The sequence below is a fragment of the Nestor notabilis genome, unplaced genomic scaffold (genome assembly GCF_000696875.1).
Source record: "Nestor notabilis isolate BGI_N333 unplaced genomic scaffold, ASM69687v1 scaffold3420, whole genome shotgun sequence".
NCBI lineage: Eukaryota > Metazoa > Chordata > Aves > Psittaciformes > Psittacidae > Nestor > Nestor notabilis.
In genome coordinates this window covers 25022-37914 of record NW_009909546.1, presented here as the reverse complement: position 1 = coordinate 37914, position 12893 = coordinate 25022, and the positions used below count along the sequence as shown (strand labels likewise).

The window sequence follows — 12893 nt, the reverse complement described above, 5'->3', positions numbered from 1 at the left end:
AAACCAATCTGCTGAACACAGGACCCTGAGAGATTTTAGTTCATTCTGAACCATTCTGGATTTCATTCTTTCTGTTAAGTGTAACAGAAACTAATTGGCCCTTTGAGACTTGGCATTATATGCCCAGCAAAATCAGTAAAAATACAGCTAGTGTCATTTAAGTAGATGCACAAGTTATCTCCAATTTTCAGTGCCAACAACTGGAAAGAGAAATTTCATGTGCTTTCTAGCTTGCTGCAAATACCCTGTTGTGATCACTCATGCAGCAAAAATCAAAGGCTTATTCAGTAACAGTTGCGATGGATAAGACCTGCTTCGTTGTCAACTATATGACACTAGCACCCAGAGGTTCCATGGGGAAATCTGGCCTTTACTGCCATGGTTACTGTGGGTACATGAAATAAAAGGCCTTACCCTAACTGACCTTCAAATAATTTTTTCTTATATCATTGCTATGCTATGAAATCATTGGATTCCTTCTTCAAATTATTTGCTTTTCACTAACATACTGTAATGGAGTAGCATAGATATAATGTTGGTCTTTGTTCTGTTCAGCTGACGTCAGTGAACCCATGATCTCCTGTATCTATGGCATTTGCACCTCCTAGAAACATGGATGGCCCCAAGCTACAGACCAAGATGAGCACATGGACTCCACTGAATTCTCAACTCATGAATGACAAGGCAAGTTCTCTGCAAATGGGTGAAATTCATAGAATCCTAGAACTGCTGAGGTTGGAAGGGACTTCTGGAGATCAGCTAGTCCAACCTCTCATAGCAAAGTCACATAGAGCATTTGCTGAGGATCTTGTCCAGTCAGTTTGGAATGTGCTCAAATCCCAAGACACATTCTCAAGTTCACTTCACAAATTCCCAAGTCCTAGAAAAGATTAACTTATGGTTCTGCATGTATAGGTCATGAGTACTGTAATAAGAACTTTACTATTAGACGTATGTATACATCAAACATACATACGGTCTTCATTATGTATATATATACATAAAAACTATTATTATGCAAAAATGGGAAGTTCTAATGTACATTGTTTAAAACATACAAGTATTTAGTCCAAGTATTGTTATTTTGCCAAATCAGTTGTTTTCAAACAAAAAATTTGTATTAATTTCTTAGTGAAAGTTACCAAATCATTCTTTTTCTACACCACAAGGCTTCAGTTTAAGACCTGAGCAAACTGAGTGTCAGAGTAAGTTTCTGAGTGCCCAGTGCACTCCATCTCAGCTTGTAGGAGAAGCCTCAGTACCCATGCCCTGGCTTCCCTGCTAAGCCTTGCAGTGATGAGCCTCGTTTGATATTTTGGAAACTGAAGTGATGCACTTGATTTATAAATAACGAGATGTGTTTCCTAACCTCCCACTCTTTATACTATATATGTTCATGTATCACCAGGAGCATATTCCTCCCTTGGGATTCAGTTTAAATTTATTTTGATGATTCATAGCATTTAATCCAGAGAGGGCCATTACATCAGGTCATCTGGTTTCCTGGATTTCTTGGGCCCTCTTGTTTCACACAGTTCTCCCAGTCTTGAGTTCAGAAACCAGAATTGGCTAAAACATATCTTCCACGAAGGTATCCAGACTTCTTTTGGGGTTAAGAACCTTCATTTCTTATAAAATGAAAATTTCATCACCTCCCTAATAATTTTCTCATGATTAATCCCCTATACCATGAAAAGATGAAACATTGTTCCTGTCTGAATACTTGTAGCATGAGCATCCATCATTTAAATCTTCCCCTGGTAGCTTATTAAATTCTCCTGTAACCAGTAGTTTTCCCTTGTGGAAGGACTTTTACCCTGCTTCAAGCCAACACTTGAACTTTTTTTGATAAACTAAACAGATTGAGCTCTTTGATGTCTTTTCAATCTGGCATATTCTGCAGCCTTTGAATCATGTTAATGTCTGTCTCCTACACCCTTTAAAATATATTTTTACAGACACACATCACTGTATGATCTAACATAGTATGTTAGATCTAACTAGTATTGATCTAACTAGAAATAAAGCATGATCTAATTAGAAATAAGTATAGGGGTAAAACCACCCCTTCTCATCTTCTTAATCCTCTGCTCTTTAAGCAGTCTGATGTTGCACTGGGCTGCAGCAAAACTTTTAGAAGCTCAGATTGAATTGTTACATACTCCAATGCTTAATGATGTTCCAGGTAGGAAAAAACATACCATAAGCTCAGTGGTTAAATGCATGATAACCAATGTTTGCTTGTTTCTGATCCAGGTTTTAAAGCATTGACCTGCCTGAAACTTCTTTTTATATATCACTGTACTGCTCTGCACTGTTAGCAGAAAAAAAGAAGTACTTGCAACAAAATTATTGCTGACAGCTGAAACAAGGAGATAATCCAATTGATATATAGATATAGGGAGCTAATGAGTGAGAAGGTGCCATTTTCATACAACCATATCTCTGTTTATTTCTGCATTCTTGAGTTAAGGGAAAGCACAAAGAGAGAAAAGAAATTATAGATAGAAGGTATGTGAAAATCAGTGAGAAGATGAAAGCATATAGAAAAGAGATGTGTGAGAAATGCACTTGTTAGTAGAATAGGCAATGAGGGAAGGAGTGGTGGGAATTCATTCAGTTTCTGCCTCCATCTGCAGTTTTCTGCTTTTACAGCAGCTATTAGAATCAGAACGGTTTGGGTCGAAAGGGCCTTAAAGCTCATCTAGTTCCAACAACCCTGTCATGCCAGGGACACCTTTCACTAGAGCAGGTTGCTCCAGGCCCCGTTCAACCCGGCTTTGAACACTGCCAGGGATGGGGCAGCCACAGCTTCTCTGGGCAACCTGTGCCAGGGCCTCACCATCCTCACAGGGAAGAATCTTCTCATAATACATAATCTAAATCTTTCAGTTTAAAGCCATTACCCTGAACAGAAAAGACTATGCAGGGTGTTACTACTGGGACATGGGCAGTCATGATTGTTTTAAAGCCAGGATCATCATAGGGCCAGACCAAAGCCAAGTAACCAGAATTAGGAAAACTCAAATTATGCAGCATTCATAGTCAGGAAACCAGAGGTGGAGTCTTAGATATGCCAAAGTTGTGCTACAGTTAAGAATGACGTAAAGGTAGGAAATGGGGCAGCCTGCTCACCCTCAGCAAAATCAGACAGACTTCATCATTAGCCCTGCTGAGTGCAGGGCTGTGCTGCTGTTAAGAAAGGGCTGGAAGTCAGAAGATGATTTGTCTTCTGCTGGGCAGTTATTCAGGTGTGGGGTAGAAGAACCCCTAGTGGCATTTGCAGCAAAAGGTGGAAGGATTTGCCCAGCAGCCTTGAATTTGAGCTTATTTAAAACCACCTGAAGACATGGATATGAGATGGTAGATCTTAACAGCAACCTAGGCCTCAGGCTGTGTCCAAGGCCAGACAGCTGTACACTCACTGTAGGTATAGCTCCAAGGCCTTGGAGGAGAGGGCAGTAAACATGGGCTTAATCAAGGCAGAGGATGATTACACCAGTTTTGGGCCACTCTGTTGCTAATTATTGCTTCCAAGTGCCTGGAGTAGGCAGAACTTTCCGACTGGGTTGGCTCAGATGTATCTCCAAGAATGCTGAAAGCAAATATGTGTCTTTCTTTGATCAAAGACCATTAACATTGCTTTCAGTTATATAAATAGCTCCCTGCTTCACTTGAATTATCCAACCCCAAACTTAGATCTTTGACTATTCATCACTTGCTTGTGGCAAATCCTTTTCCAAGTTCTGCTTAAGTTTGTTTTTTTCACTCTGCCAAGTGTCCCACATGCAAATAAAGCAAATAATAACTGTCAACATACAAATAAAAGAAATGTCATTTTCCACCCCTCGCAAGAGACACTCCCGCTGAGAGAGACAGAGCTAACACTGTCAACTGTTGCACCAGAGATCTACACTGATAATATCTTTCTCTGCAGGAACCTTCTTTGCTGGCTGTCATATCAATAACATGTTTGGAGTTTATAATGATCACACGTATTTTACTAGTTGTGGTTAATAGCTGGTTTTATGTGCAGTTATAAGCTCTTTGATCTGTTTCTGGAAAAATCATGTACAGCATTTTGTCACTTCCCAGGTCACAATCCTGAGTACAGAAGGCAATTTTGTGGTAGTGGGAAGCCATGTGCTAGTGCTTTCAGGTCTAGCTCCCTATGGATAAAGGTCAACATCAGAAATCCTCCACTGTATTTTGATACTGATCATCCTCCATGTTATTTGTCACTGTAAAATGGCCAGGGAATAAAGACTGGTCTTACTATGTAACTCCTAAGGGTCTTGCTGCATTAAGATTGAAGCCATCACTAGGGCTGTGTGATAGCAACAAATGTTGTATCCTTTCTAGGAGATTTCAGGCACTCAGTGTCTCCAACTCAGGAGAACTGATATTTCTAAAATAAAGAGGTGGGAAGCCCAGCTTCTGGTCTCACCAAAGCACATGAGACATGACGCATCACTGTATGCCCAAGAGAGTAGGGTGCTATGTTGGTACATCATGTGGGCAGCAGCTGCAAAGCAGGGAGCTGAGAGGTGGCACATTGCAGCCAGTCTGCAGAGCTGTTCTTCACAGTCCTGCACAAAGTGCTCTTGAACTTTGTTTTCTTCAGTTTCTTCAGTGAAAGGAACCTTCCACAGGATCCAGGCTGTAGAGTTGAAGATCAGAAAGAAGTAGATGAGACCTGCCTGGAAGAAGCCTCATGTTCACAGGCCTTGGTCCTCATGGGAAACTTTAACCATCCTGGTATCTGCAGGAAGAACAACACAGTGGGTGCATGCAATCCAGAAGGTTTCAGGAGTGCATTAATGATAACTTCCTGACACAGGTCATCAAGGAACCAACAAGGGAAGATGCTCTGCTGGACCTCATACTTACAAAGAAGGAAGGACTGGTTTGGCATGTGAAGGTCAGGGACAATTTTGGCGGCAGTGACAAGGAGATGATGGAGATCGGAATACCTAGAGGAAAAGGCAAGACTATTAGCAGGATCACAACCCCACACTTCAGGATAGCAGACTTTGACCTCTTTAGGGATCTATGTGGCAAAATCACGTGGAATGTGATCCTAGAGAGAAGAGAGCCCCAGGAAAAAGGATTGATTTTCAGACTTTAGTGAAGTTTCCAGTACTGTCTATCATAACATCCTCACAGACAAGCTGATGAAGTACAAATGAAGAGTGAGGTGGATTGAAAACTGACTTACTGGCCTCAAAGGATTGTGATCAGCATCACAAGTCCAGCTGGAGGCCAGTCACTAGTTGCCAGGGGTTGATGCTGGGGCCAGGATCATTTAATATCTTCATTAACTACTTGGATGATGGGGCAGAGTGCACCCTCTAGCAAGTAATTGTAGATGATACAGCATTGGGAAGAGTAGTTGATAGGCTAATAGAATCATTGATCAGCCCAGGTTGGAAGGGACCTGAAAAATCGTCTGGTCCAACATCTGATGGGAAAGGGAGCCTAGATGAGATCATCTAGCCTCCTGACCAGTTATGTATTGAAAGTGCCAGCAATGGAGACTCTACCACATCTCTGAGCAGGTTGTTCTGGTGATTAAGAAGAACCTTGACAGGATGGAGAAATGGACTGACTGTCTGGAAAGCACACAGAATGATCTGGGTGTCCTGGTGAACACCAAGTTGACCACGAGCCAGCAAAGAAGGTCACCATCAATGAAGAGCGTAGGTGGCAGGTCAAGGGAAGTGATCCTTCCCCTCTACTCTGCACTGGTGAGGACAGATCTGGGCTCCCCAAGAGAAGACATGGACTTAATGAAACAAAGCCAATGTTAGGCTGCAAAAATGATTAAGGTTGAGAGATCTGAGGTTGTTCAGCCTAGAGAAGAGAGTTTCATTGAGGACCTTATCAATGTATATAGATATCTGATGGGAAGTGCAAAGAAGACAGGGCCAGACTCATCTTGGTGGCATCCAGTGAACAGACAAGAGGTGACAGCCACAAATTAAAATACAGGAAATTGCGTTCAAACACATATACAAAAAATCTTACCATGAGGGTGTTCACACACTAATGAGGTGCCACCGAAATTGTGGGGTCTCCATCCAAGAAGATATTCAAAACCCATCTGGACGTGGCCTCGAGAAACCCGCTTTAGTCCAAACACCCTAACATGGAGCTTGGACTAAAGGATCTCCACAGGTTTCTTCCAAACTGTTCCATTCAGTGACTCAGTTTATATTTTGTAGATTGGCTTTCAAGATGTATTTTTCTTAGGACACATTGAAGCCTCTTTAAATATTCAATTTTATTTGTGTGTCTATGTTTTATAGGTATTTGAAGAAAGAAGAGCCCTGCTTGGAAAATGGGTAAACTTTTCTCTTTAAATATTATATTTAAATACATGTGTTATACTTAAATATTTCTGGGCTGTGGAAGAGATTACTATAATGGAAATGTAAAACCTTTTTATTTTGAAAAATATGTGGAAGTGAGCTGTAACTGCTCTGCTTCTGAGGAAGGTAAAGGTGTAAATTCCCTCAGTGCACACATTCTGTAAGCTCTGAGATAAGGAAATCATATCCTATCTGAAACGGGATAAGAAACCCTGGAAAAATCCTGTGAAGTCTTCAGAGAAGATACTGGATGTTTAGGTATTGCCATTGCCTGCTAGCAGGTCTTTGAAACCTATAAGAAGTGCCATGTTATCTGCCAAGTGCACACATATGGCTCCTCATACTGTAACCACTGAGCACCTCACAATTTTACTGTCATTATCTTCACAGCTCCAACGTAAGACAGAAAAGTGCTGTCACCCTGTTTTGTAGATGAAAAAACAAGGCACAGAAAGACATGAGAAAGGATTTGTCTGCCCCAGCCACACAGGACTGCAAGTTAGGCAGTTGGGATGGGGTTGCTCTGTCTGGGTGTCTATGCCTGAAACATATATGCCTGGCTGGTCTGGTCATCCCAGGCTCCTTGTGGAGTTAGCAGAGAGAAAACAGTCCTTCCACAAAGTAATTCATCTCACTTACTGTAGGATGAAAGATCAGCCCTCTAGAGATGCCTGTTTCTTCCCACAGCCTATGAGGGGGGATTCATAGCGGGTGCTTGAAAGGAATACAACTCTAATTGACCTACGCTGGAAGCTGATGGCAGAGCATGCAAAGACACAGAATTTGCCTGAGTCCTAAGCTCACCCCTTAAATATCACATTGCGCTTTCTCTGTTATATGGCAACATCCATGTACTATCCAGCCACTATGGGAAAGCAGCTGTAATCTGCTCAGTCTCTTATGGAAAAAGGAACATAGGCTCAGGGATGGTATTGCAGTATGATTCAGCTCAATGTATTAATATATCTCAGCAGTAATTGTATGGTTGAGCCCTGTGCGCATCTCTGTAAATGGAACCAAAGAACCAGTTATATGGTCATATATGATAAAAAAGCTAAACAGAAATATAGAAATGATGCTTGATAAAGAGTATTTGCACAGTAACTTTATTTGAACTATGATGCTTACACTTTATGCCTAATAGGTCACTCGTGAAAATCTTTTGCATGTGAACTGGTCTTTACAGACAAGTATTTTGATTTGAAGCTCATAAGCGTTATTCATCTTGATAAGGAAATATGCTTCATAACTTCTTGACATGCATGCATTTTGATAACAAGGAATTTCACAGGCACCAAGAAAACAAAATGATTGAATTATTATTGTTCAAAAACCACCTTTTAGCATGACTGTCAGTAACTGACAGACCTAAAACCTGTCTCCTGAAAACTGTTGGATGTTTTAAAATGCCCATACCAGCAAAAGAGCAAAAATGCTTTCATTAGAACCCCCACTGAAAGAAACAAAAATCTGGAAGCAACTTTCTTCCAAACTCTTCAGAGTGCTGAATCGTATTCTGAAAGGTTACATTTCTGACCCTTCATATGACACAAGATCAGTAGCTCTCACCACGCTCCTGCAGAGCTAATTCTCCCTGTGCGTCTGTCATCCGTCATAACGACAAAAAGGGTGCAGAAAGCACAAAAGCTGCTCTTAACTCCCTTCAAAGCCTGTGGCATTATAATATCTGGTATGCAAAGCCTAGAGCACTTTGAGCTTGAGAGAAACTGTGTCAAGAAATCACAGTGCTCAGGGCAGGAGTTTTAACATTGATTCACATGATCTCTCACAGTGCTCTCAGGAACTATGGACTAGATGGAACTGTTGAAGGCTGGGTTTGTATAGCTGGGAACCCACAGCCAATGTAATTGTAAATGCTTTATTATGAAACTGGAAGGCTGAAGTCTGTCCTAAAGTCCAGGATCGATAAGCTTTTTCTATAATATCTGAATGATGAAATGGAAAACTCAACTGCAGATGATACCAGGCTTGGAGGGACTTACGGTGGATCACAAACTGAATATAAGCTGTCAGTGTCTTACAATTGTAATAAAGGGAAATGTCCCAAGGGGCTGTCTGAAAGGCAGAGCCATGCCCCATTCTGCTCCCTACATTTTGAGGAAGCTGAGGTCCAATTGGAGATGCTTCTGAGAACAAGTCAGATGTGAGAAGAGTCTCAGGTCCAGAAAAATATGAAAATAATCCCTTTACTGTAGGGAAGATGAAGAAAAGATGTAATAATACCTTTCCAATGACACACAAAAGATGTCCAAAAAGAGGAAGGGAATGCTCTGATCTCTGTGTTCACATTGGATAGGACAAGAAATCGACTTGAATTGCAATGATGGAGAGGCAATTTTGACCGAGCAAAATCCAGTGCTACAGATAATTCACTGCTGGAATGGCTTGCCTAGGGGTCAAGGGTGGGATCTCCATCACTGGAGTCTTTTGAGAACAGGTTAGACAAACCATTGTCAGGAATGGTTTAGGTAGAGTGGATCCTGCCCTGTGGCAGGAGATGAACTAGCTCAGTGTTTGACAACCTTTTTGCACTGAAGGACCATCCAACCTTCTGGGAAAGCAGAACAGATTGCCTTGTGTGGCATTGCCACAGTGGTTTTCCTTGACAGCCAAATAACAATTAAACTTTGTCTGCTCATTGTTTATTTTATTTTATCTTTGTGATTTTATTTGCATGCATGCAGGGACTACATATTTGCATTTTCATTTAGTTACTTTTTTCCAGTTGTGCCACAGAACATCTTAAATGTCTCTCAGGCTTCTTATGTGCTCCATAAAACATGGGTTGAGAAACAACAAACTAGCTGACCTGAAGGGATTTCACTTCTCTGTTCCTGCACTGCTGGGCAGCCCTGAAGGGCATGGGACTGGCTGTGCTGTCAGTTGCACTATCCAAGATGCTCAATGGGATGCTCTACAATTTTTTGGCTGTTTCAGATTGTGCTGAGCTCCACAAAGTGTTATTGCTGCATAAAGTGGAAGCAGAGGTGGTGGGTAGTGGCAGCAGACTGCCTGTCTCATGTGGCTGTTCCCATGCATACCTATTTGCAGGCTTTGATCTTACTGGAGACATTTATACCTCCAGTATACCAACTCTTCTACCCAAATACTATTCAGATGCACATAAAAGAGGAATTGTGCTGCTGTTTTCAGTTGAAAAGCTTTTGACAGTTAAGCTGTTCAAAGGTTAACATCTCTCTGCTAATTTTGTTTCATTTTAGTTGCTTTCAGTCTGTATTGCATCCAGGGCAGATGCTTGACGTGCTGCCTCTCAGCCTCCTTTTCTGCTGTGTTCTGCAAGCCAAAAATTCCTCCCATTAATTTAAAAAGCATAAAAATATTTTGCTCTACCTTAATGCTCAGTGCTATCATGCTGACACCCGGGTTAATAAATTGACAGTGAAGCTGGGGTTGAACTTGTAGATTAAGACACCTAAACTTCAGTGTCTCCAGGTGAGCTGAGCGTCTCAGCTTCCGTTGTAGCCAAATGAGATGTAGACAAGCCAGGGGAGGACAGACAGTGATTCAGCTTACCCTGTGGGCTACATCTTCTGCTAGTAATTTATACAGCACATCTGAGTGTTCCCAGGTACTGGAACTTGCTCATCCACACTATGAAATTGTTTGCACGCTCCCTGGCACGATTCTGGCCTGGGCTGGTAGTACTTTTCCAGGCATTGTTCAGACACAATTTGGACATTAGCCTGGACCAGGAACCATGCCAAATTCACAGTTTAGATCCAGCCACCTTGTTTTGAAGGGTGCGACTATGATAGTGAGGACATACGTGTTATCTACCTCTCGGTCTCATTATCTATCTCTCATATAACAGCAGATATGATGCAGGACTTGCAGACAACTCTCACCCTCGGAGTGGCAGCTCTAGGCTTTGCAGGACACCCCACCACACAGGGCAATGGTGTTTGGGCAGCTAAACCCCATCTCTAGTCACTGCAGACCCCCACCAAGCCTTCCTCAACAGTTTTCCCAGGAGTCTTCTCTTGCAAAATTTCAGGATTAGTTGTGTTACTACAGTGGTGAAAGCAAAACTGAACAGATCCTAGGGGCTAGTTGCTAATTGCTGACATGGAGCTGCTTGGCAGCAGAGATGTTTAGGATTTGGTTGGGTGGATTAATGTATTTTACGGATATCAGACACCTGCCTGCTTCATCCCTTCTCTTCTCACTCAGGTCCTGGGTTTCTAACAAATCCCTTCGTCCAGACTGGTAGAAGATGCATAGGGAGGAAGGGAGGGGAAAATTGCTTCTCCCTAGGTAAATCATCTCCATCTACTTGCAAGCTATTCTGCATAAAAGCTTAGATGACTAGGGAATTCATTCCTACATTTACAGAGTGCAAGGATGCCTGCATGTGGTTGTAACCCTGTGAACTTGGGTTGACGTGCTGGGTTGGAGATGAGGATTATGTCCCATTTCAGTGGCTAGTTCAAGTCAGTAAAACAACCTGTCTCCTAGAGCAGAGAGGGGCCTCTTTAGGTTAACCGTCGGAGTCTCTGTACTTTGGCACTGAGGTCCTGGGCTCTCCTTTTAGTGTCAGGCTGTGTTATTTGTGTGTGTGCACTCATGGATTAATTGTAAACTGATCGCAGAAGCAGGCACTGAGCACTCTGCATTGCCAGCATAGCCTTATGTCATACAGTCCCTGGGGAGACATTGTTCGCCAGGGCTTTGGGAAAGGCACAGAAAAGGGGAAGAGTGTTCCTAGCTGTGCATAGAGAAGGTGCAGCACCTTAAAAAGGGGAATCCAGTCCAACTGGTTGGGTTGCTGTAATCACACGCAAGGGGAGGAACTGTGGAGAAAGGCAGCCAAATGTAGGATGGGGACATGCTTGTTAATACTGGAAAAGAGACAAATTATGCCTACTTAACTACTTGGCTGCTGCTGAATGCAATGGAGAAGAAGCCGTGTGTTCCCATGCTCCTGACTGTGCAGTGCTGCTTTAAATGGAGATTCCCTTGCAGTGTAAACACAGGCTAGGGATGCTGTAAGAAATTGCTTTGTTGCAAAACCCATGGCAGAATGGGAAGAGTTAAATATTCTGTCTCAAAAGACAACCTAGATAGGCTTTGATTAGTTCACTTCATCTCTTGGGGTGAAAGAGAATAAGCCAGTTACCTCTTGTCTCTGGAACATACATGGGAGAAATGTATCTTTGCAAATTGGTGATTGCAGATTGTTTTAATGAGAAGAGGATGTAGCTGTGATCATGAATTGGGAGCGTACGCAGCAGCCGCTTTTCCCCTTCACCATGTGGCAGAGAAAGCCTTTTATATCAATCTGAGGGTCAGAAGGGGACAGGCAGAACCTCCTGTGTCCTCCTCTGGTACACCTTTTTCTGATTTTATTCTTGAGGGACATATTTCTAAGCCCAAATCCAAAGGTCCAGCTTCAGTTTTTCCTTAGTACTCTGCTAAATGTCATTAGAGGTGAAATTTGTATGCAAAACAGGGATGGGAGGAAAAGGGTGTATTCCTTAATTTACTGTCTGTGTCTGGAAAGGCATGGACATTTGGGAGCTTTCTTCTGTTTGGCATTTCATCTCTCTGGGGTCAACGGATTTTTGAATGCCAGTTCCACCCTTTCTTCATGCTAACCTTGTTAAAGGTCTTGCAGAGGTGTTAGCAGGAAGGAGAAGAGCTACTTACTTCTTAGACTTTATTCTCCAATACTGGAATTAAATACATCCAAGTAAAAATAAAGAAAGAAACAAAGGGTTCTTTAATATGATCTGGAAAGAAATTACTTTTCAATTACCTTTTATCTGCACAGTATATTTTAAATGATATTCTGCCAGTCCTACATTTGACCATAGATTTGGGGAAGGAGAAGAGCAGAGAGAAAGAAAAAAGCTGAATTTCTAGTCTGTTTTGTTCTGAAAGGGAAGGGAAGGGACATTGGGCATTCAATCATTTACCCATTATATTAAAAAGTATATGTAAGAACTGCATAGTTTTTCTTAATAGTTTTAATTTTTGGAGGTCACATTTAACTAAGGATTTCAAATGCCCCTGAGGTTCAATGCAGAAATTAATGCAGTGTGATTTAACCTGTGGAGAGCAAGTCGCCAGCTTTCCATAGCTGGCTTTAGGAAACAGTCTGGTGAAAGCAGGGTGTGTGTTTTGGGGATGGCCAACACGTGAGAAAACAACAAACAGGGAAAAGCAGAATTCCCCAACCAGGGGAATTCCCCAACCAGTTCAGATTTCCCTTTGAAAAGGAGGTGACTTGGGGTCGAAGCTGTTCTTGCTTGGCTAGGAAGGAGGATGAAGTGGGACTTGTCTGGAATCCGTATTTCACCTCTAGAAAGCCATCTTTAACCATGTTGTGGTTCTGCTGCCTGCAGTTCCCACCGGGGATTCCAGCTGATCCTGCCTGCAGCCACCATGGTCCTCTGACATTTCCTCCCTCGCAGCACTCTGCACTGCCCTTGCAGCCAGGACTGCTCTTGCAGGTTTTTGAGGCAGATTGCACAGATTGTG

The 12893-nt window shown here is 42.2% G+C and overlaps 1 protein-coding gene across 1 annotated transcript in view; it reads left to right on the top strand.

The window, feature by feature from the left end:
* The first annotated feature begins 577 nt into the window (after nucleotides 1-577).
* FBXO16 (F-box protein 16) overlaps nucleotides 578-12893 on the top strand; it is a 28258-nt gene continuing 15942 nt past the window's right edge. Inside the window, exons 1-2 of the mRNA XM_010009729.1 lie at nucleotides 578-684; nucleotides 6309-6344. Coding sequence (XP_010008031.1) covers nucleotides 589-684; nucleotides 6309-6344 — 132 coding nt within the window. The 5' untranslated portion in view covers nucleotides 578-588. The remainder of the gene's footprint in view (nucleotides 685-6308; nucleotides 6345-12893) is intronic.